This window comes from Marmota marmota, unplaced genomic scaffold (assembly GCF_001458135.2).
Source record: "Marmota marmota marmota unplaced genomic scaffold, marMar, whole genome shotgun sequence".
Lineage (NCBI taxonomy): Eukaryota > Metazoa > Chordata > Mammalia > Rodentia > Sciuridae > Marmota > Marmota marmota.
In genome coordinates, this window is record NW_025999949.1 from 5,367,027 (window position 1) to 5,388,884 (window position 21,858).

The 21,858-nt window shown below is 30.5% G+C and overlaps 1 protein-coding gene across 47 annotated transcripts in view; it reads left to right on the forward strand.

Annotated features, from left to right (window-relative positions):
- Positions 1–21,858, forward strand: part of Rims2 (regulating synaptic membrane exocytosis 2) — a 546,345-nt gene that overhangs the window by 333,665 nt on the left and 190,822 nt on the right. For 28 of the 47 annotated variants that reach the window (XM_048801953.1, XM_048801957.1, XM_048801965.1 and 25 more), the window contains 4 exons: positions 3,500–3,568; positions 7,780–7,936; positions 10,577–10,693; positions 18,651–18,716. In XM_048801953.1, the coding sequence (XP_048657910.1) occupies positions 3,500–3,568; positions 7,780–7,936; positions 10,577–10,693; positions 18,651–18,716 (409 nt within the window). The remainder of the gene's footprint in view (positions 1–3,499; positions 3,569–7,779; positions 7,937–10,576; positions 10,694–18,650; positions 18,717–21,858) is intronic. The other 19 variants (XM_048801962.1, XM_048801976.1, XM_048801990.1 and 16 more) reach the window with 3 other exon arrangements.

A 21,858-nucleotide genomic window follows, 5' to 3' on the forward strand; every position in this document is an offset into this window, starting at 1 on the left:
ATTGTCAATTTGGTAATCTAAATCTAAACTTTATATGGAAGAGCAAAGGGACAAAATCCAAGACTCAAATAATAATGTGGATTGATGTTCTTTTCAGCATATGTCAGAGTAACATAGATAATGAATTGTTGGTTTATAGATATACAGCCTTTACAACAAAAAAATAGAGCATCTGAAAGATACTTGCAGATGAGATGTATGACTGAGGTACGATCACAGTTAAATGGGAAAGTGGTGAATAATAAAAAAATAATTCTGAGATATGTGCTATCCCTATGGAAAACTAAATTGAATCTGTATCTCACTCTGTATGCAAACTCATTTTAAGATGAATGAAAATATAAATGCAAAAATCAAAATTTTTAAACTTTCCAGAAGAAAATGAAGGAGTCTAATTCTCTGCTTATAAGGTCAGGAAAGATTTTTTTCAAATATTGAAAACACTAATTTTTGTCCATAACTTAATTGGTATACTACAATTTTACATAATGGTAGGATTTATTGTTACATGTTCAATATATTTACAATATAACTGTATAATTTGAACACTCTTCATTTCACATTTTTTTCCCTTTCCTTTCCCTCTTCCTTCTCCCAGGTCTCTTTCCTCTACTGATCTTCCTTTGATTATCATGAGATCTCCCACCATCATTCTTTTCCTTTTTCCTCTGTTGCTTCCAAATAGGAGAGAAAACATAGAGCCCTTGACTTTCTGAGTTTGGCTTATTTCACTTAACAATGTTCTCAGGTTCCATCCTTGGTCCTGCGAATGACATAATTTCATTTTTCATATGGCTGAATAAAACTCCATTTTGTATGTATGCCACATTGTCTTTATTCATTCATCCATTCACAGACATCTAGGCTGGTTCCATAGTTAGTCTATTGTATATTGTGTTGCTGTAAACCTGGGTATTGATGTATTGCTATAGTATTCTAAATTTAATTCTTTAGGATAAATACTGAGAAGAGGTATAGCTGGGTCATATTATGTTTCCATTTTAGTTTTTTTGAGAACTCTCCATACTAATTTCCATAGTGGTTGTACTAATTTATAGTTCCACAAATAGTGAAAACACTAATTTTAATAGAAAATATTAATAAATTAATTAAACTAAGGAATTCATCATTGCAATGTCAAAGAACAAAAACTAAAAAAATGAGAACATAATTGCAATATGTTTAACCTCTACAGGATTAATATCAAAACAGATAAAATCTAAATCTGAATATAAACATAAGATATGGAAGGAAACAGAATTTAAAAATCATTTATGACCCCTTCCCTATCTAGACACACACACACACACACACGCACACACACACACACGACAGTTCTTGAAGATGATAAAATGAACTTCATTTTTTGTTGGTGTAATTCTTGATGTGATCTTTGGCTAATACCAAAAGCTGGTCATCTTTATGTTCCATGTGTACCAGGTAAAACTGGTGCCAGGTACAGTCAAGTAAGCATTACCCTCATCCTTGAGCATTTGCCAAATGAAAAGTTTTTGTAGGCTGAGTAGCAACTCTCTGTAATTCTCTCCTCTATAGTTCCATCTGTGTGACTCCTCTCCTATCTAAAGTCCATTTAGAATGTATGTCCTCATTTACATATCTTTTTCTGCCCATTCCGTTGGGAAGTTGCCCAGTCTTTTGGGAAGTTGTCAGATAATTCTAATTTCAAAATTAGTTGGGTCTACAAATACCTCTGATGTGATTGTCTCTAAAGCTTTATGACATAAAAATGTGGAAAGAAAATAATAAGAGTCAATTTGGTGGAATCACATGATTAAAATACCAAGTATCTGGATCGGGTTTGTGACTCAGTGATGAAGTACTTTTATAGAATACAGACAGCCCTGGATTTAATCCCTAGCTCTGGGATTAAATTCAGCACATTTTAAATTGCACATTGTCTTCTTCCTAGCCATTAAGAAGAAAATGAGAACTTTGGCTCCTGGCAATAGACTTTGCCTTCTCTCAAAGGGTAGGGATTTAAGCAAACAAATAAACAAGCCAAACGGAAATGGGAAAAAACACATAGAGTATTTATAAGAGTAGGCTGCAAAATTGGAGGGCATTTCCTAGAACATTTTGATTATCTCTACAGTAAATACCATATACAATACAGGAAAACATATTTTCTTTTCTTTTTTTTTTTTTTTTGGCAGTGCTGGGAATTGAACCCAGAGCCTTGTGCATGCCAGGCAAGCACCCTACCAACTGAGCTATATTCTCAGTCCACAAAGCATGTATTTTCTGATAAAACTGAACTCTAATTATTTAATAATGTGTAATGTAAGAGGAAAGACAAAAGAAGTCATTTTTGGAAACAGCAACACTGTTTTCATTTATCAGTAAATGCTTACTAATATCATGAGAGGGAAAAATGTTTTTAACAAAAGGCTTCTATTGTATAGGGTATGTATATTCCTGAGACACGTATAGGAGAAAAAAAATTAAATGTAGACAATAATATGTTTATTTCTGTACATGATGTTTCATAATTAAGTATGAAGTCATAATCTGCATTAGCCATCAAAGCCCTAGTTGAATTAATTTGATGCCAGTATGCCATTTTAGGATTAACATTTTAAAATTTTGTTATAGATTTCTTTTGTAAGGAACACAAACACAGTGTTCTTAAATTAAAATAACTATTAATGCACTTAGGCTATTAGAAAATAGCACAATTCATAATTTAGATGTATTAATTTTATGCATGATTCATTTCTTAAAGCAATAGAGAATTAGCTAAAAATTTTTACAAAAAAGGAAGTTTTCAAATATCTTAAATAGACTTTTCTAAATTATACTTCTCCATGAGCATGAAAAATAATTGGATATAACAAATTTCTTAGAAAAACAAGCTAAGAAAAGACACATTAATGCTTTTGAAAATGAATTTTATCTTGAAATTTATCTAGAATTAGGTCCTTCTGTCCCAAAATCATAAAATACCAACTTACCTTTTCTTTTTAGTGCTTGGAATTGAACCCAGGGGCGCTTAACCACTGAGCCACATCCCCATCCTTATTTTATATTTTATTAAACGACAGGTCCTCGCTAAGTTGCTGAGGCTGGCTTTGAACTCTGGATCCTACTGCCTCAGCTTCCCAAGCTGCTGGGATTGCAGACAGGTACCACTGCTCCCAGCACATACCTATTTTTCAAATAACTTTATCATCAATCAGTATCAAATAATTTATGTAATTATTTCATACTTAAATCAAGCTTTAAACCATTTAGAAACTTTGTCTTACACATTCCCAGAATTATTCTTGTGTAAGTTTTTAACTCCTCATCACCTCTATCCTCATATCTTATAATATGTGTGAAAATAAGTGTTGTTGAACTCATTCATAATTATTTTACTTCTCTCTATACTTTTTATTCTCAAGTGTTTAACTTGAAATCTTTTTATTTTCAGGTGGTTGATGGTTTTTTCCTCTTAAATAATCAGCAATTTAAATTATTGCTGTTGTTTTCTTCATAGGGTCAAAGAGAATAAGTGATAGTGAAGTCTCTGACTATGACTGTGATGATGGAATTGGTGTAGTATCAGGTAAGAATTTTAGAATTATTTTATAATACTAAAAATGGAGTGTGAGTGTAATTCATCATTATTTACCATTAATAAAAACAATAGAGAAAAATCTCTTGCTTCCTCATTTCCTAAAACAATTTTTTTATGACAATCAGTGGCAATTTGGACCCCTAAAGAGTTATTGGAATATCTATATAAATTATTAGATTGAATATTCTTGAAAGATGGCAATTAGGTAGATATTTGTAAGTTTTTTATACTAAAACCACTTAAAAAAGGATTTACAATAAATTGGAGGAGATATTGCATAATTGAAACTTCTTTATACTGAAGCAAAGTTGTGAAAATAAGTTGAAATCTTTTTGATATCACCAACATAACTACATATATCAAATATTTGAATGGGACTTCTGCATTTTTTTCTATTGTATTCATATTAAGTATCATGTGCAGCTACATTTTGAAATTATACTACTGTAGTTAAAATATTGCATTATCGTATGGTTAGAAAATTTCCAATATTCTCATATTTAGGTAGAAGATATGCTTTCTATAAATTCTGACAAAAAATACAATAGTCTTAATATTACAAATCAATTAACATGCCTGTATCAATATGCCACTTTTTAAAAACTAAAGTATTATTTTTTTGCTTTTGTTTTTTGTACTATGTGTGAACAATATATTCATGATTTAAGTAAGACTGCAAATATATTTTCCATATTTATGGTTTATATATTAAACCCCTCTGTAAAATGGTTATGAAAAATATTTCCCCCGTGGTTCCTTCTCAGAAGTCATTGCAATTTCTTTCTTTTTAAAAAATATTTTTATTAGTTGTTGATGGATCTTTATTTTATTTATATGCAGTGCTGAGAATTGAACCCATTGCCTCATGCATGCTAGGGAAATGCTCTACCACTGAGCTACAACCCCAGCCCCTGCAATTTCTTTTTCTGTTCATATTCTATTTCTTTGTTAGTTAATTATCTCACTTCTTGTCTATTTTAAATATTTAGCCACATAAGTTTTTTTTTTAAATCCAAAATATTTTCCTTCAGACCATTGAAAGCTCTTCATCTTAATGCCATTTTAGTACACAACTGAATTCTTTGATTTCTGTTTTCAAAGTGGAAATTTTTTTTAATGATTCATGTATATGAGTACTACTTTAAATTAAAAACATGATAAATGAAAACAAAAAATGTACATATTAAAAGAGTATCATGTGATATCAATAGATGTACACATTGCATAATGTTTAAATCAAGTTAAACATATCTATTCCCTCAAACATTTTTCATTTGTTTTCGGTGAAAATAACCAGACTCCTTTCTTCTAGCTTTTTAAAGTAGTGGATAATTATTATCTATAGTCACCTTATCATACACACAAGAACTTATTCTTATGTCACTATGACTTAGTACCCATTGATCAAGCATTTCAGATCTCTTCCCCCAAAATACTTAAGTCTAATCAATTTGTTATTTTTCCATTCTATCAAAGGAATTGTATTTTTTTAAAAAGTATAAATAGTTTATTATTTGGATTAATACTCAATGAAATATTTTTTCACATTACAGAGTATTGTTTAGAAAATCTATCCACAATTCATGCAATCATACATGTACCTAGGGTAATGATGTCTGTCTCATTTCACCATCATTCCTACCCCCTTGCCTACTCTCCACCTTTTCTTGGCCTCATCCAAAGTTCCTCCATGCATCCCATCACCCCCATTATGGATTAGCATCCACTTATCAGAGAAAACATTTGGCCTCTGGTTTTTTGGGATTGGCATATTTTGCTTAGCATCCTGTTCTCTAACTCCATTCATTTACCTGCAAATGCCATAATTTTATTCTCTTTTAATGCTGAGTATTATTCTATTGTGCACATGTACCACAGTTTCTTTATCCATTCACCTGTAGAAGGACATGTAGGTTGGTTCCACAGTTTGGCTATTGTGAATTGTGCTGCTATAAACATTGAAGTGACTGCATCACTGTAGTATGCTGTTTTAAGTTCTTTGGGTACAGAATGAGGAGAGGGATAGCTGGGTCAAATGGTGGTTCCATTCCAAGTTTTATAAGGAATCTCCATCATGCTTTCTAGATTGGTTGCACCAATTTGCAATCCCACCAGCTATGTATGAGTGTGCCCTTTCCCCCATATCCTCACCAACACTTATTGTTGCTTGTATTCTTAATAATTGCCATTCTGACTGGAATGAGATGAAATCTTATAGTAGTTTTGATTTTCGTTTCTCTAATTGCTAGAGATGTTGAAAATTTTTTCATATATTTGTTGATTGATTGTATATCATCCTTTGAGAAGTGTCTGTTCAGCTCCTAAGCTCATTTATTGGTTGGGTTGTTTGTTTTTTTTGTGTTAAGTATTTTAGTTCTTTATATATGGTGGAGATTAGTGCTCTATCTAATGTGCATGTGGCAACAATTTGATCCCCAAATGCAGGCTGTCTCTTCACCTCATTGATTATTTCTTTTGCTGAGAAGAAGCTTTTTAGTTTGAATCCTTCCCAATTATTTATTCTTAATTTTATTTCTTGCACTTTAGGAGTCTTGTTAAGGAAGTCAGGGCCTAATCCTACATGATGGTGATTTGGGCCTACTTTTTCTTCTATTAGGTGCAGGTCTCTGATCTAATTCCTAGGTCCTTGATCCACTTTGAGTTGAGTTTTCTGCATGGTGAGAGAGAGGGGTTTAGTTTCATTTTTGCATATAGATTTCCAGTTTTCCCAGCACCATTTATTGAAGAGGCTATCTTTTCTCCAATGTATTTTTTGGCACCTTTGTCTAGTATGAGGTAAAAAAATTGTGCATCATGATCAAGTGGGGTTCATTCCAGGGATACATCATTGGTTCAACATACAGAAATCAATAAGCATAATTCATCAAATCAGTAGACTTAAAGGTAAGAATCATATGGTTATATCAATTGATGCAGAGAAAGCATTTGACAAAATACAGCACCCTTTCATATTCAAAACACTAGAAAAACTAGAGATAGTAGGAATGTACCTCAACATTGTAAAAGCTACCTATGCCAATCCCAAGGCCAACATCATGCTAAATGGAGAAAAATTGGAAGCATTCCCTCTAAAAAGTGCAACAAGACAGCGATGCCCTCTTTCACCACTTCTGTTCAACATAGTCCTTGAAACTCTAGCCAGAGCAATTAGACAGATGAAGGAAATTAAAGGGATATGAATAAGAAAAGAACTTAAACTATCATTATTTGCCAATGAAATGATTCTGTACTTAAAGGATCCAAAAAAAATCCAACCAGAAAACTTCTAGAATTAATAAATGAATTCAGCAAAGTAGCAGGATACAAAATATATATCCATAAATCAAATACATCAGTGGTGAATCCTCTGAAAGGGAAATTAGGAAAACTACCCAATTCACAATAGCCTAAAAAAAAAATTGGAAATCAACGAAAGAGGTGAAAAGACATCTATAATGTAAACTACAGAACACTAAAGAAAGAAATTGAAGAAGACCTTAAAAAATGGAAAAATCTCTCATGCTCTTGGATAGGCAGAATTAATATTGTCAAAATGGCCATACTACCCAAAGAGGTGTACAGATTCAATATGATTTCAATTAAAATCCCAACATCATTCCTTATACAAATAGAAAAAACAATCATGAAATTCATTTGGAAAAAATAAGGGACCCAGAATCGCCAAAACAATCCTTCGCAAGAAGAATGAAGCAGGAGGCATCACAATACCAGACCTTAAACTATACTACAAAGCTATAGTAACAAAAACCACATGGTATTAGCACCAAAACAGGTATATAGACCAGTGGTACACAATAGAAAACACAGAGACAAACCCACTTAAATACAGTTACCTGATACTAAATTTACTGTTTTTTTTTTGAAGATCATAACTGCATATAAAATTTTTATTTGTATATATGTATATAAAAGATTTACTGTATATATAAAAATTTTACTCTACCCTTCACATTGCCTTGAACATAATAACTATTTTAATATTTGAACACTTGTCATTTCTTTTAATTTATATGTTTATAAAATGTTATTTTTACTTAATATTTTGCTTCATTAATTATACTTTACATTTTAACATAGTCTTTCAGCTTCATCAACATTTTATGTTTTTGAGTCAATTATAAAGTACACAAGGGACTTAGTGTGTAGATAACTATATTTGTTAATCTTTTCTACTTCAGATTATCGTCACAATGGTCGAGATCTTCAAAGCTCAACATTATCAGTGCCAGAACAAGTAATGTCATCAAACCATTGTTCACCCTCAGGTTCTCCTCATCGAGTAGATGTTATAGGAAGGACTAGATCATGGTCACCCAGTGTCCCTCCTCCACAAAGGTAAGATAGTACACATATTTTATTTGGTTCTGCAGGCTTACTCACCATGAAGTTTCATTAATAATCTCTAAAGATAAATTCTTTTTTTAATATTTATATTTTAATTGTACACAATCCCTTTATTTTGTTTGTTTTTATGTGGTGCTGAGGATCAAACCCAGGGCCTCGCACGTGCTAGGCAAGCGCTCTACCACTGAGCCACAACCCCAGCCCTAAAGATAAATTCATATTGAAAAAAGTTACTTAACAAAAAACATAATACTATTCAATAAAACATGTAATGAGGATAAAATGAAATAAGAATTACTTTGTAAAGTTGGATTATCTAAATATTATTTTATTATTTGTTTATACATAATTATTTTCTAATTAAGAATTAGCTTTAATCACATATCAGTATTTAGCGTATCTAGTTAGTAACAACTAATTATACTCATAAATGATACTTATTGGTGACTTAAGAAATAAGAAAAATAAAAATAGTCTTTAATATTAGGAACAATCATCAGAACAATAAAAAAGAGATGGGCGTAGTGGCACTTGCCTGTAATCCCAGTGGCTCAGAAGCAGAGACAGGAGGATCGCAAGTTCAAAGCCAGCTTCAGCAACTTAGTGAAGCCCTAAAGCAGCTTAGTGAGACCCTATCTCTAAACAAAATATAAAAAAGGGCTGGGGATGTGGCTCAGGGGTTAAGTGCCCCTGGGTTCAATTCCCTGTACCAAAAAAAAAAAAAGAATAAAAATAAAAGGATAAAAAGGAATGCATGTGCATCTGATAATTGTAGTGATAATGCATGTTTTTAAGCTTGATGTAGCCATTCTACAATGATTATATATATTATATATCATAAACATATGACATTTTCACATGTCAGTTTAAAAAAAAAGAAAATGGTAAACTCAGTAAGTAAGCATTCAAAAATGAAATATAGCAAAACAAAGGAAATCATAATGGAATTTGAAGAAAGAATTATTAATGATGAGGGCAAAATTGATGAAACTGAGACAAAATGAGGTACAACAAGAGAAAAAAAGAAAAAGGAGAAAGAAATATGAGTGTATATGAACCCCAAAACTAGTTATTTGGAAAGATTAATGACATCAATATAACAGACGTCAAAGACAAACCATTTCCCTTCTCCCTTCCACTCAAAGAGTTCAGACTAAGAAGTTATTACACATAAATTCTAACCAAATTACAAAACCAGATATCTCTGTTCTATTCAACTTTAGAAATGAAGCTTTGTAACTCTTTCTGGAACTAATATAATCCTCACTAACAATCTTTACAGTATAAAAAATTATAAGCACAATTTTAATTACAACCACAGGTGTAAAAATCTTATATTAACTAACTAAATCTAACCATGAATAAAAAGCATGATGTTTGGATGTCTTTATGGTAACTCCTTATAGAATTAATTAACTAATTAATTAATTATTATGGGAGTTCTACCAAACAGCTGGCCATACATCAACTTGAAAAAATAAGTAATAATTGATAAGAAAATATAATAAGAAATATGGCACTAGTCTTAAAAACAACATGAAGTACAAAATATCTAATGATTCATTTAACAATTAACAAGACCTTAAGGAAAAATATAAAACTTTAGGTAAGTAATAAATGAGATAAATTCAGTTCATGGGTATAGTAACTTTATATAATCAAGATGTCAGTCCTCCACAAATTAATCTGTAATGCAATACCAATAAAAAATTTTTGTGAAATTTTTAGAACTGTGATATCACTCTAGAATTTATATGAAAGGAAAAATGTATACAAATAATTAAATCATTTCAAAGAGAAAAGAAAAACTCATCACTAAGCAAACATAATAATTGACATGTTGAATACACTCTATGGTGCAAAATAAATATATATAACTTAGATGCATATATTTTAACTTATAGAACAATAAAGGTGGCACTATAAATAGCACTATGAGGTAACACTATTATACTATGGAAAGGATAGGTTGGAAGATAAACATGCCATGTAGAATAAAATTAAAAACCAATTCTTACCTTTTATTCTATAAATTGAGTTGCTGTGATCTTTAATTATGTTTCAAAGGATTGCTTTCTGTCATGGTCAATTGGGTTGAAGCAAGAGAATATTTAGGCAGCTATTGTTAGAGTAAATGCATGAAGGTGGTTATTTGTCTAGAGTGCTACCAAGGGAGATGGTGAAAAGTAGGTAGATTTTTGAGTTGTTCTGAGCTCTGAGCTCATGTGCAACCACCTATGAGGTATCTCTTCTCCATTCCTGTAGGCCTTGTAAACCAATATGTGTAATATGGAACTAATTTTCACTACACACATGTATTCCTCCTCCTGCATATCATATACCATTGAATATTGCTACAGGGAGTGATTTATTAACAGTTTTGGTATTCCTTATCTTATCCCCAATGATATTAACTTAATTTAGGCTCTTTTTGTGCCTCTATCAGCAATCTCTTCAATTAACTCTCAAACTTCAACAAAATTTTTATATTGGCCAGAGGTTAAACGAAATAATTGTACTTGACATTGCAGTGACTTTGTCTACTTCTACCATTTGTATTAATAACTTAATTTCTTAGTGTAATATAAGCTTATGGCTTATTGAGATATTTAATGGATCTTGCTGTTTTAGTAGGAATGTGGAACAGGGACTTCGAGGGACCCGTACTACAACTGGACATTATAATACAATTAGCCGAATGGATAGACATCATATCATGGATGACCATTACTCTCCAGATAGAGACAGGTAAATATAAATACTGTTAAACTTTATTTTGATCACTACCTAATGGAAAAGGTTATCAGAGAACATTTCAAGCAGTCCTTTATGTTAGTTTCCAAAGCCATGTATTCTTTTTACTATGTCCAGTCTTTCTTATGATTGCCACATTGCTAAACAAATAAAAAATAAACAACATTTTTTTTGTGAGAGAAAAAACCATTTTGCTTTTGCAATTTTGGCCTATTATAAACTAGTTGTTATTGAATTTGCACAATAGATTATTATGATCATATTAAAAACAAGATGTTTTACCATTTTACTTGTTAAAACCAATAGTTATATGTAAAATAATAAGACAATAGATTCTTAAAGTCTTTTACATATATCAGAAAAATCAATTTGACATTTCAGATATAAAAGTATTGAGACAGAATCTAATTTGTTTAGGAAACGTTTTATCATGATTCATGAAGAGGTTTTTCCTCATGGCTTTCAGTAAACCTTTTATTCATCTTAAGAATCATGCTTGTTGATTGCTATGTTTGGGAGAATTCTCTGAATGTGCTCTATTAAATGTGACAAACTTGGAAGTAACATGGTATGTTACAGTGCTTACATTAATTATTAATAATTTTTTTAAGTTAAGAAAATGATTACCTCTAATTCATGCTTTGGTGATAAGATGAGGAAAGTAAGATGAATTTATTATTCAGAAAATATGATAATGAGGGAATTCAGATGTCCTTTTGTATATATACTAAACCAGTTTTAGAAAGAACAGTTGAGGGCTTTAAAATTAACTGATATGACAAATCACTGTCAGTATTTACAAATGTAATGTTTTGACTGAATCTAGATTTATATTCAATTCATTTTTACAATTTCATTGTGCTTTAGCACACATCTCCAAAGGAAGAGATAGAGGATATCTTCAGTAGTGTCAGACAAGTACTGTTTTTTTGTGTTTGGAATCCAGAAAAAATTAGGAAGTTATTAAGTTATTATCAATATTAGTATCAAATTAAAGTTGATATTTTTATTTATTTTTAATTAACTTTTTCATCATAATCTGTGCCTTTAGGGGTGGTTATAGATATGCTACCTATAGAAAGTGATGCTTATTATGTTTAATAATGGTGAAAGAAGGATTACTATGTTGGCATGATTAGGAGTTTGAAGCAGTCATATTATGGTGGATTAATAGGTATTTTGATTGCCTAAGAAAATTTTAATAAGCTTCATAATTTTTGGAAATCATTTATAGAGAAAGTCATAAGTTCCTTGTTCATTAAAGGTTTGTTAAAAGAAGGAATAAATGAGGATGTCTGAAATGACTTTAAGCCTTCTGCAAGTTTATATAAAGTGTTCATTTAATAAAAAATGGACTCAATATTTTTACAAGTAATTGTGGTCTAAATCTTGCAGAAGATTACAAAAAGTTCAATCTCTAGAATTGTATGCATAAACAAAAATGGATGGTATCATAGTAAATGCATAATATTTTATCATTATTTCAAGGAAATGGCCCTATATTTAACGATAAGAAATGTAAAATTTGCCTTAAAATATTGCTATTAAATCCTAGTGATTAATTCCTAGTAATTATATAGTCATACCAAATATTCCTGCAGTATGCATTTTTTTGTCTAACCCAATTTATATCTTTAATAAAATTTTCATTGTATAAATTTTTTACTGTAAGATTTTAGCAACAATTTTCAAGGGATTATTTTATAGAAAATTGATCCATGTGATTTCATTACTCTGTTAATGATGCTATAGATTGCTAGATCACAAATATTCTGAATTGGGAGATGTCTTAAATCCTTTTTTTCAAATTAGCAAAATTCTATTTAAATAGAAATAAAAAAAAAATTCTGATATTTTTAAGTTATCTGTAATAATTATTCATTAATCCAGAAATCAAAGATCTAAAAGAATAATATTGTAGATATGTGTAGTCTATCACATTATTAAACTATGAGTCTTTAATTTCTGTTTTAACCTAATACAATAATGGATTTTAAATAATAATATATATGTGAAGGCATTATACTTTTATGTACTATTTAGAAGTTAAGAATACTCTAGAAGTCTTGCATAAAATTCCATGGATAGCATTTTTAATGTCAATAAATAATAATGTTGACTACAATGCCTAAAAGAGATTTTTCTTTGAGATCATGAGTAAACTTTAAGTATTTTGAGAGACGCATTAATCTTTCTTGTCACTATGAATTAATGGCATGGACTAGAATAATGTTTTATTGAATGCACTAATTTTCGAGGGATTTGGAACAAAGTGGCCTTGGATTTGAGAATAGGATTTTATCTCTTGCTTACTATGTATCTTTGGAAAAATTAACCTGTGTGACAATTGACTTCCTTATTTATAAAAATAGAATATTTTTACCAACTTTAAAAGGTTGTGTAAATTTACCAACTACCAAAGAGTGTGACACATACCCCTAAACACCTCATCAAGAATTCTATGGTGTGTACACCAAAAATTTTTTCTTAACATTTTAAAAGTTCTTTTGCTTGGTAAATAATTTGTACTTAATTCCTTAATAAATTTAAAAAAACTCAGAAATCTATCAAATCAGGTTTTTTATACAAAGTCTTCTAGAGAATGGAGGATGTGAATTGGACTTTGAGTTACGGGAATGTTTATTCAGTCAAGAACAAGAGCAAAGATTTAGAATCAGAATACACTCATCCATACATCATAGAGGTCCAGTCTGGGCAGGTGTTGGAAAGTTGTGTGTGAAGACAATGGCTTTTATTATGATTGTATAGGTGGGAAATGATACCATTTGACATTAATTTATACTATGGTTAAACTTTAGTGGTGTTAGGAGGAGATACAGTGTTTACATTCTTTATGGATAGGTGGATGTAAAAAAATTCTATGTCAATATTTTACTGGATCTTTGCTTCTCTGCATATGTCACTCTGTCATCATTAGTCAAAACTCTTTTTTGTTTAAAAATGTAAAGGAATTCTTTACAAATAATTCAGAAACCTGAATGCAGGAATATTAGTTATAATAATGAATTATAAATATTACCTTCCGCCATTTCCCTCCCTTTTGTATTATTCTTTCTCTGGTAAATCTTGATAACTACTGCAATCAGGAACATAATGTGACTTTACTATTTGAAATTATTTTAAAAGCACTTTGCCTATAGGAGTTAGTTCACTACTAGAGTATGCAGAGTCTCGGATAATATTTCTGTAACATGTCAGAGCTACCCCACAGTATACATTTTTATATCTATCCCATAATCCAGAATATATTGAACAGTTTTATTTCTGTGAAATACACATTTAGCATTATAGGGAAAATAACACTACAGAATATTAATTGCCTTATTCCCTTTCCCCCAAGTACTTTCAATTAATAGATTTATATTCTAAAATAAATAATGTTTTATTAGTTGACCTCTGGGATACTTCACACACTTAAGCCATTTTTATATTCTATCCGAGACAAACCAACAACCAAAACATATAGCATATACACATAATTATCTCATCAAAAAGAATAATGTCTTTGGTCCTTACATCTCTGAAAGTTTATAATTATAGAGTTAAGTAAATGAAGAAAGAGGCTTCAACTTCACTTTATAAATATTTCTGTTACATTTCAGAAATATATTTCAAGACAGTAGGTACAATTTAGGAACTGTAAACACAATATAAACAATATTAAGCACACAGCAGAAAGTTTTGTGTTAAGTTGGAGTTGTAGGAAATGGCTTTCAAAAACTATACTTTTTCTTATGGATGAAATATTGAATTATTTTCTCCTCTTGTGCTACTTTTTGTATCTGGTGATTCCTAAAGGGAATATGCACCCTAATTTAATACAGAGGAAGGATAATTCATTGTAATCATGAAAATTTTGTGCTTTCTTTAAAGGTTTATTACTTAAGAAAATGTGTCTATAAATAGAATTAGTAATCTAGTTCAGTTCTTTGAATAATATTTTAAAAATATTTTTTAGTTGTAGATGGACACAATATCTTTATTTTATTTATTTATTTTTATGTGTTACTGAGGATTGAACTCAGTGCCTCACATGTGGGAAGCAGGTGCTCCATCCCTGAGCTACAATCCCAACCCAAGTTCTTTGAAAAATATTTTTAATCATGATTCTTAGAGTATGGAACTTTGTTTTTGGCCTTTTCAAATTTAGTTAATATATTAGTTTTCTATTTTTTACTTTTATTATGAAGTACTACTCTGATCAGATTTTTAAAAATTGTCAACCAGATTTTCCTAAATGTAATTTATTTATTAATAAATCTTGTTTATTTAATTAATTATTCATATTTAAAACATCATACATATTAATTGCCTAGGTTTTATAATGTACTTGGTTAAAATTTAATTTTGGAAGAAAAGGAAACATCATTAGTGAAGAACTGCAAAATGTGTGTAGGATGTGCTAAGTGGATGCAACAAGGGGCCTTTAATGTATCTGTGGACCTTAGTTGGATTTTAAAAGGTTTATTAAAACAGAATGGCAAATTGTGTGTTCATTCATATATTTCCAGTTTTTAACAGAATCTTAAGGGAGAGACATGACCAGTAAGGTTAAGAACTAACATGACTAAAAGTAGAAAAGAGAAAATAAATTGATGAAATTGACTCTTACTTAATGCTTCTTTGGCTTTATTGGGACAAAATTAATTATTAGGACTCTTCAAGAATAATATTAGAAACTAGGTGATGATGTAGCACATATTTTATAGATTTATTACCTTTAGCAAGCTTTGAAGTTTATACTTTTTCTCTTATGTAGTATTTGGAGACAATCTATTCCTATTTAAGAGCAGTAAATCTCAACATCACGAGTTTGATGTTATTTTATTCTTTTTAATAAATTTAAAAATACTTCCTTATTTTCTTATTCTATATAGGCTTATATTTCTCTGTTAACATTTTTAGGGTACTTCTGTGATTATGAGAACCACTGCTTTTTGGGGGGAGAGAAGGTTCATCATGAAAATGGCGTTAATTTGTTTTTATTCCTTAGTAAAACATATCTTGATCAAGTGAGTAAGCCATTGTGGGCAAAAAGTTGAAGACATTATTCTGGTCTTGATAGACAGATTATCATATATTGGCTAATTATAAGAAGTAGAAGACTTTGAGGCTAAAGCATAATATTTTGGAACAGACTGGAAAGAAAATTGTTTGAGTCTCATAGGGAAAGCTTCAAAGAGAAACTGGACTTTAAAGATTGATAATGATTTTCATAGGCAAAAAGCAAAGATAGAGGGGGAATGATGGACATTATTGACAGAGTGATGAGCAAGTCTTAGAGTCAGGAAAGTACATGATATATTTAGGTAGTCTGTTGTATCTAGATAAAAGTGATATGGGGGATAAAAAGTGACAGGAGATGGGGACAGAAAGTGGTTTAGAACTCTTAAGTAATCTGTACTTACTTTTAGATATTGGAAAATATTGTAATATTTCAATTAAGGTACCTGCATAATCAGAAAGCATAATTTACACATATGCTTCTATAGATAAGGTGAAGAATGGTCTAGGTCATGGGAATGTTGTGTTCTGAAGGTAGGGAAACCTACGAGAAGCTTATTTCAAGAGATAGGCTTATTTCAAAGCTTGATTTAAGGTAGTGGCAGGAGAAAAGAAAGATGGGAAAAATCTGAGTTATTTAGTTGTCAGAAACAGCAAAGCCTATAGGTCAATTAAATGTGGAAAATAAGGAACTGGAGGAGTTAAATTCTGAGATTTTATAACTTAGTTTATTAAATGAATATCTAAATCCTTAGTTGCAATTGAGATTTCAAGAAGAGGAATAGCAGAAGTATCATATTAACTTCCAAGGGGAATTAAATAATTTGGTTTGAAATTAAAAGATTTTAGAGATGAAGTGGTCCTTGGTTCTGAATAGGTACTTTAGAGTCAGCTATGGTAGATCATAATGAGGCCAAATAGAGTCATTTTGATTTTATTTGGTTCCTATATATTGATTCAGTGTCAAATTTTTATTGAAAATAAGTAATATTCTTAAACAAATTTAAAAACTACTGTTTCAATTCTCTCATTTCACAAATGCAGCACCACATGTCCCAATAGCAAAATGTATGTTACTTAAGCCACATTAATCAACATGTTTTCCTGATTTGTCTATGTGACACTCCAACATGGGGATAACACAGGAAGCAGTTGGACATAGGCTGTTTAACGCAGAGAAAAATGAAGGCAAAACAAAATAATCATTCATGCTAAAAACCCAAATAGTTTTATTTAGAAAGAATGTGTTGGGATATACAAAGATCAAGGAATGAATTTTTGAAAACCACTGCCTATAAGGAATACAGAGACAGGGAATCCAGCAAATGAAATGGATAAAGAAGCAGTCAGATTGTGGGAAACCAGGCCACATATATAAATGTTAAGAGCTTGAGTTCTGAATTTAAAATCTCTTAGTTTGAAACCCAGCCCTGCTACATACTGCATGGCCATGAGTGAGCCCTCATGGTCTCAGATTCAAATTGGGAATATTAGATCCTGCCTCTAAGAGTTATTATGAGACTGTAAATGAGATAATGTAGATGAAAGTCTTAACTGAGTATCTGATGTTAGATAAATACTGTGTTTAATAAACAGAAAAATTAAGGTTTAAGAAACTAAAACAGGAAAGTGTTAAGAAATAGAGGTTTGAAAATCAAGGTCTAATATTGTAGATAAATGTAGTATGATGAAAATCAACAGGAGACTAAAGGGATTTTTTTTTTCCCTTAGGATTTTGCAGATAACATTCACAGAATAGCTTCAAGAGAATGATAGAAGCATAAGTCAGTTACATTAAGCTTAGAACATGATGACAAAAATTATAGATATATGTCTTTTAAGATGTTTTATAATGAGAAGAAAGTGATAAAAGACAGTGCCTCCAGAGGGAGGCTAGGTTAGCAAAGGATTTACTTTTGGATTATGTAGATGAGAAAGAGAATGTAGAATAGAGTAATGAATGAAGCCAAGTCATGTGAGAAGAAGGACTACAAGTAGAGGCATTTCTTTTTTAGTACAGAAGATAAGGACAAGGGAAAATACAAATATATGCCTATTTACTTTCCATTTAAAGATAGAATTAAGAAACTTGGGAGAGTTCAAGGTTTGTTTCCACTGTTTACTGAAACATGATGATCATCTGACATGTTTAAGTGTTTTTGCCATTAAAGGTTTTAAGAAAGTTGAAAAATTTAAATTAGTGCCATAAAAGAAGAGAATCAATACAGATGATAAAAAGGTTAGTTTGTTGCTTTGGTTGCTTATGGTTGTGGTAAGGCATGAAATGTAATGGAGGCAAACAGTATGTAGTGAACACAAAATAAAGAGTGAATGGAAAAATGAATAGTATCCAATAAATCGAATAAACATAATTAATAATCAAATAAAAATAATGTGAATCAGTTTGTTTTTAATAAATAGAATTTTTAAAGCCCTCATAGTTATTTTTAATTATTAATGATTGAAGGAAAAATAATTACCTTGTAAAATCTCCTAAGACATTATAGATATTATTTATTACCCTTTTTATGATTTCCTTAAACTTTATGATTATTTCATTACTTTTCTCTTTTTAACATTCCTCCTAAAACATAGGAAAATATCTATATAGTATAACATTTTCCAAATGGTGTAGAAGATATTTGAGTGGTAATTGGTAACATTTTTATTTTGAAATATTATTTTTAAAAGTCTGATTGTTATATTTTTGTTGCATTTTATTTTAGAATATTTAGGCTACTTTAACCTTTAGCACTGCCATGTTACAATTCACATTGGGAGGAGGGCAAACATTCCAGTAGCAATTTTCATTTACTTTGCTTGCTATCTGCTTATCTTTTTGAATCTCACTTTAAAATTAAACTATGCCTTTTTTTTCCTTCTTTCCCGAGTCTCATTTATATTCTTGTTTCTGGCATGCTTGCAGTCATTTTCTTACTCTACCTCGCTCCAGATACAGTCAGACCATTGACCATCATCACAGGGATGGCAGGTATATTTTTCTTACAATTGAGTCTCTTTGTAGAATTGCATGTTCCTGTCTATTGATGTAATATAATTCACTTTACTTCTGTTTTTATATACATAAATGGTTTTAATGAAACATAGAAATATTACCTTTATAAAATAATACAAAAACATACATAACCTATTTGATTATAACAAAATATCAAAAATGCAGTTTCTTTTTAGACAACTAGGATCATCTTTTTTATTCTTCTAAATATTTAGTTCACTAGGAATTTCAGTTAACTATTATCTAGAAGGATAGAATAACTGTATTCTTTTTTAAATTAATTGCATTTGACTATCACCTTCCTCAACAGAGTTCACTGGTTATTTTCAGTTTAAAAATAACTGATTGATTTTTACACATTTTAACAACCTGCTTGCCTGTCTCCCTGATCCAGAGTAGAGGAGACTGTCCTTGAAGTGCTTAGGTTGAAGTGATGTTTGTGGTTACCTTGTCAAAGCTGGCTGTGATATATTCCTTGATCATAGTAGACAATCTTGGATCTGGGTGGAATACCGAGTCTGAAATCCTTTTTCATTTCTAGTCTACCACTATCCTTCTTTCCAAAACAGGTATTTCAATGAATCACAGGGAGAACAGTTCTGATACTTTAAATATGATTTGTATTTCAAGGAAATATTGATTACCTGACATATAATAGAAACTGGAGATGACCAAAAAATAGCAGGGAAAGAAGGTCTCTAAAAGTTGCAAAATTCTCAAAGCTATATGTAATTTTAGGAATTTAAGACAGTTTTCTGGCAACTTTTGAGGCCCTTTAGCAGAGAAGAGAATGGCAATGATAATGTGGTGGTGGCTCACTTTAGTATAGATTAAGAATTACGTGCCATATTTACTCACCCTAACTATTGTTGCAAAGTGATTTGGAACTCTGTGTGATCTCCTTTATGCCTATTAAAATAGCTAATTAAGAGTTGATAATAAAGAATTTAGAAACAATAATGAAAACTCATGGATAAATTCCTAAGTTTGCGTTCATGTGGATAAATATGCAAGGAAATGTAAAAGATAATATTGACAATAATTTCCTAGTAATTCAAATTTTGTGATCTTTCTATAAATATGATAAAAATTTAGAGCCTTGAAATTTAATTATATAATAATGTTTATAATTTTATATACATTTAATATACATATATTTAATTTTCTTTTGCACATTGTCTTTTTTCTATTATTTTGCTTTAAAATTAAATAATTCTTACTTATTTGTTGTTTTGTCTATAATTTTACTGTTGCTATATGATACATTCTATTTTTTGGTTGCAAGTTACCTTATGAAAAATATTAAAAATTAGGTATATGTTTGGTTCCTGGCACTTGTTCACATCTTTTCTTAAGGTGGGTGACATGCATGAATGAGACATTACTTATTTTAGTCTTATTCTATTTACTCTGCTATCTCTTCATTCCATTTTAAGTTAAAATCATGTACCATTTTAAGTAAAATTAGTACTTTTTTTATACTTTGCATTTTTCTTAGTCTCTGTTACCAGTAAGTAGATTGTTTGCTTTGTGCTGGATTTTTAGTTTGCTAATGTAGATAGACTTAGTTCTTGATCAGCTCTACACTGGTTATCAATTTCATATCTTATCCAAATTTTGAAACTCAGCCTAATTGGTCTATTTATATGAATTATCTTTATATGACATGATTTGGTTTGTGGTCAGGAAACAAAAGATTATTGACGCTCTTATTGTAATATAACATAGGAAATTTTGTTTTAAAAGATAGGGTTATCAAATGTCTAACTGTAAGATTTCCTCTGTACATTTGCATGCCTATTTTACATGTACTTGCCTTGTTCCAACATAGCAGAAAGTCATAAGCCTAGCTTATACTAAACACTTGGATAGATGTTGTAAAAATGAAGTTCCTTAGTTATTCTTGTATTTTTGCTGTTATTATTATTTTAATACATACAAAAGAATATGTGTAGGTCTGGGGTTGTGGCTCAGTGGTTAAGCACTCACCTTGCATGTCAAGGCCCTGGGTTTGATCTTCAGCACCACATTAAAATAAATAAATAAAACAAAGGTATTGTGTCCAACTACAAATAAAAAAATAAATATTTTTTAAAAAAGAAATTCGTGTCCAAACTTTAAAAAAAAAAGAATATGTGGAAGTTATAAAGCATAGTTAAAAAATGAGCATCCATGAATCTACTTCCCAAAATGAGAATTAGAATACCTGGTTGTATATATTTCTTGTCTATTGAAGCCCTGCTCCTCTTCCACTAAATTTTCAGTTTAATATTCCCTTCCTTTGATTTTTTCTTTAACTCTACTTTGATCATTTGTTTCTCCCTCTACTAAATTATCTATTCCTCTGACCTCCATCCTAATCCATTAGGAGGTCCTTGGCTGACTTATTACTCACTCCATTAGAATAACTCTTGAAGATAAAGCTTTTTAGTCAACTGTCATTCTCCTGTATTTATTTCTACAATATTCTGTCTTTATTATCTTTTACTCCTATACTTATACCTTTTTTATATGTTCTAAAACTAACTAAAACCAACCCCTAACCCTTCTACATTTCTATCATCTGTTGTTCTTTTGGTTATGTTATTTTATTCACTAATGATTATTGCACCTGACTTTAGTCTTCTTTGTTACAAGTACTGCCAGCAGTTTGAGTAAATGTCATCATTCCCCTGAAAGATTTATTCAACACCCACTCATTTCTCAGCTATCTCAAATATAGTATTGAGCTTTACCCCTAATTCTATTTCAGACAGTCACTCCCATGGCCATACTCCGAATTTTATCATCACTTGAAATTAATGTCTTTGATACCTTAATTCAAATATTACTCCACACTTAGACTACAGAATTGCATGTTTCTTTCTTATTCTTTGATTAACTTCTAGCCCACTTATTCTTTTATCTGAATAGAGAAATACACTTTCTTTGCCCCTACCTTCTCCTTATTTAAGTTTCCACCTTTCCTTACCTACTTTTATATCCAGGAGTTGAATTCGTTCTCAGAAAACTCCTCAGTTCCCTTACCACATGGTTCTTTTTATTTGATAAGATTCAAATATGAGAGTTTATCTTTCTCTTGCACAATCACTTTTGAACTAAAACCCAAAATATCAAA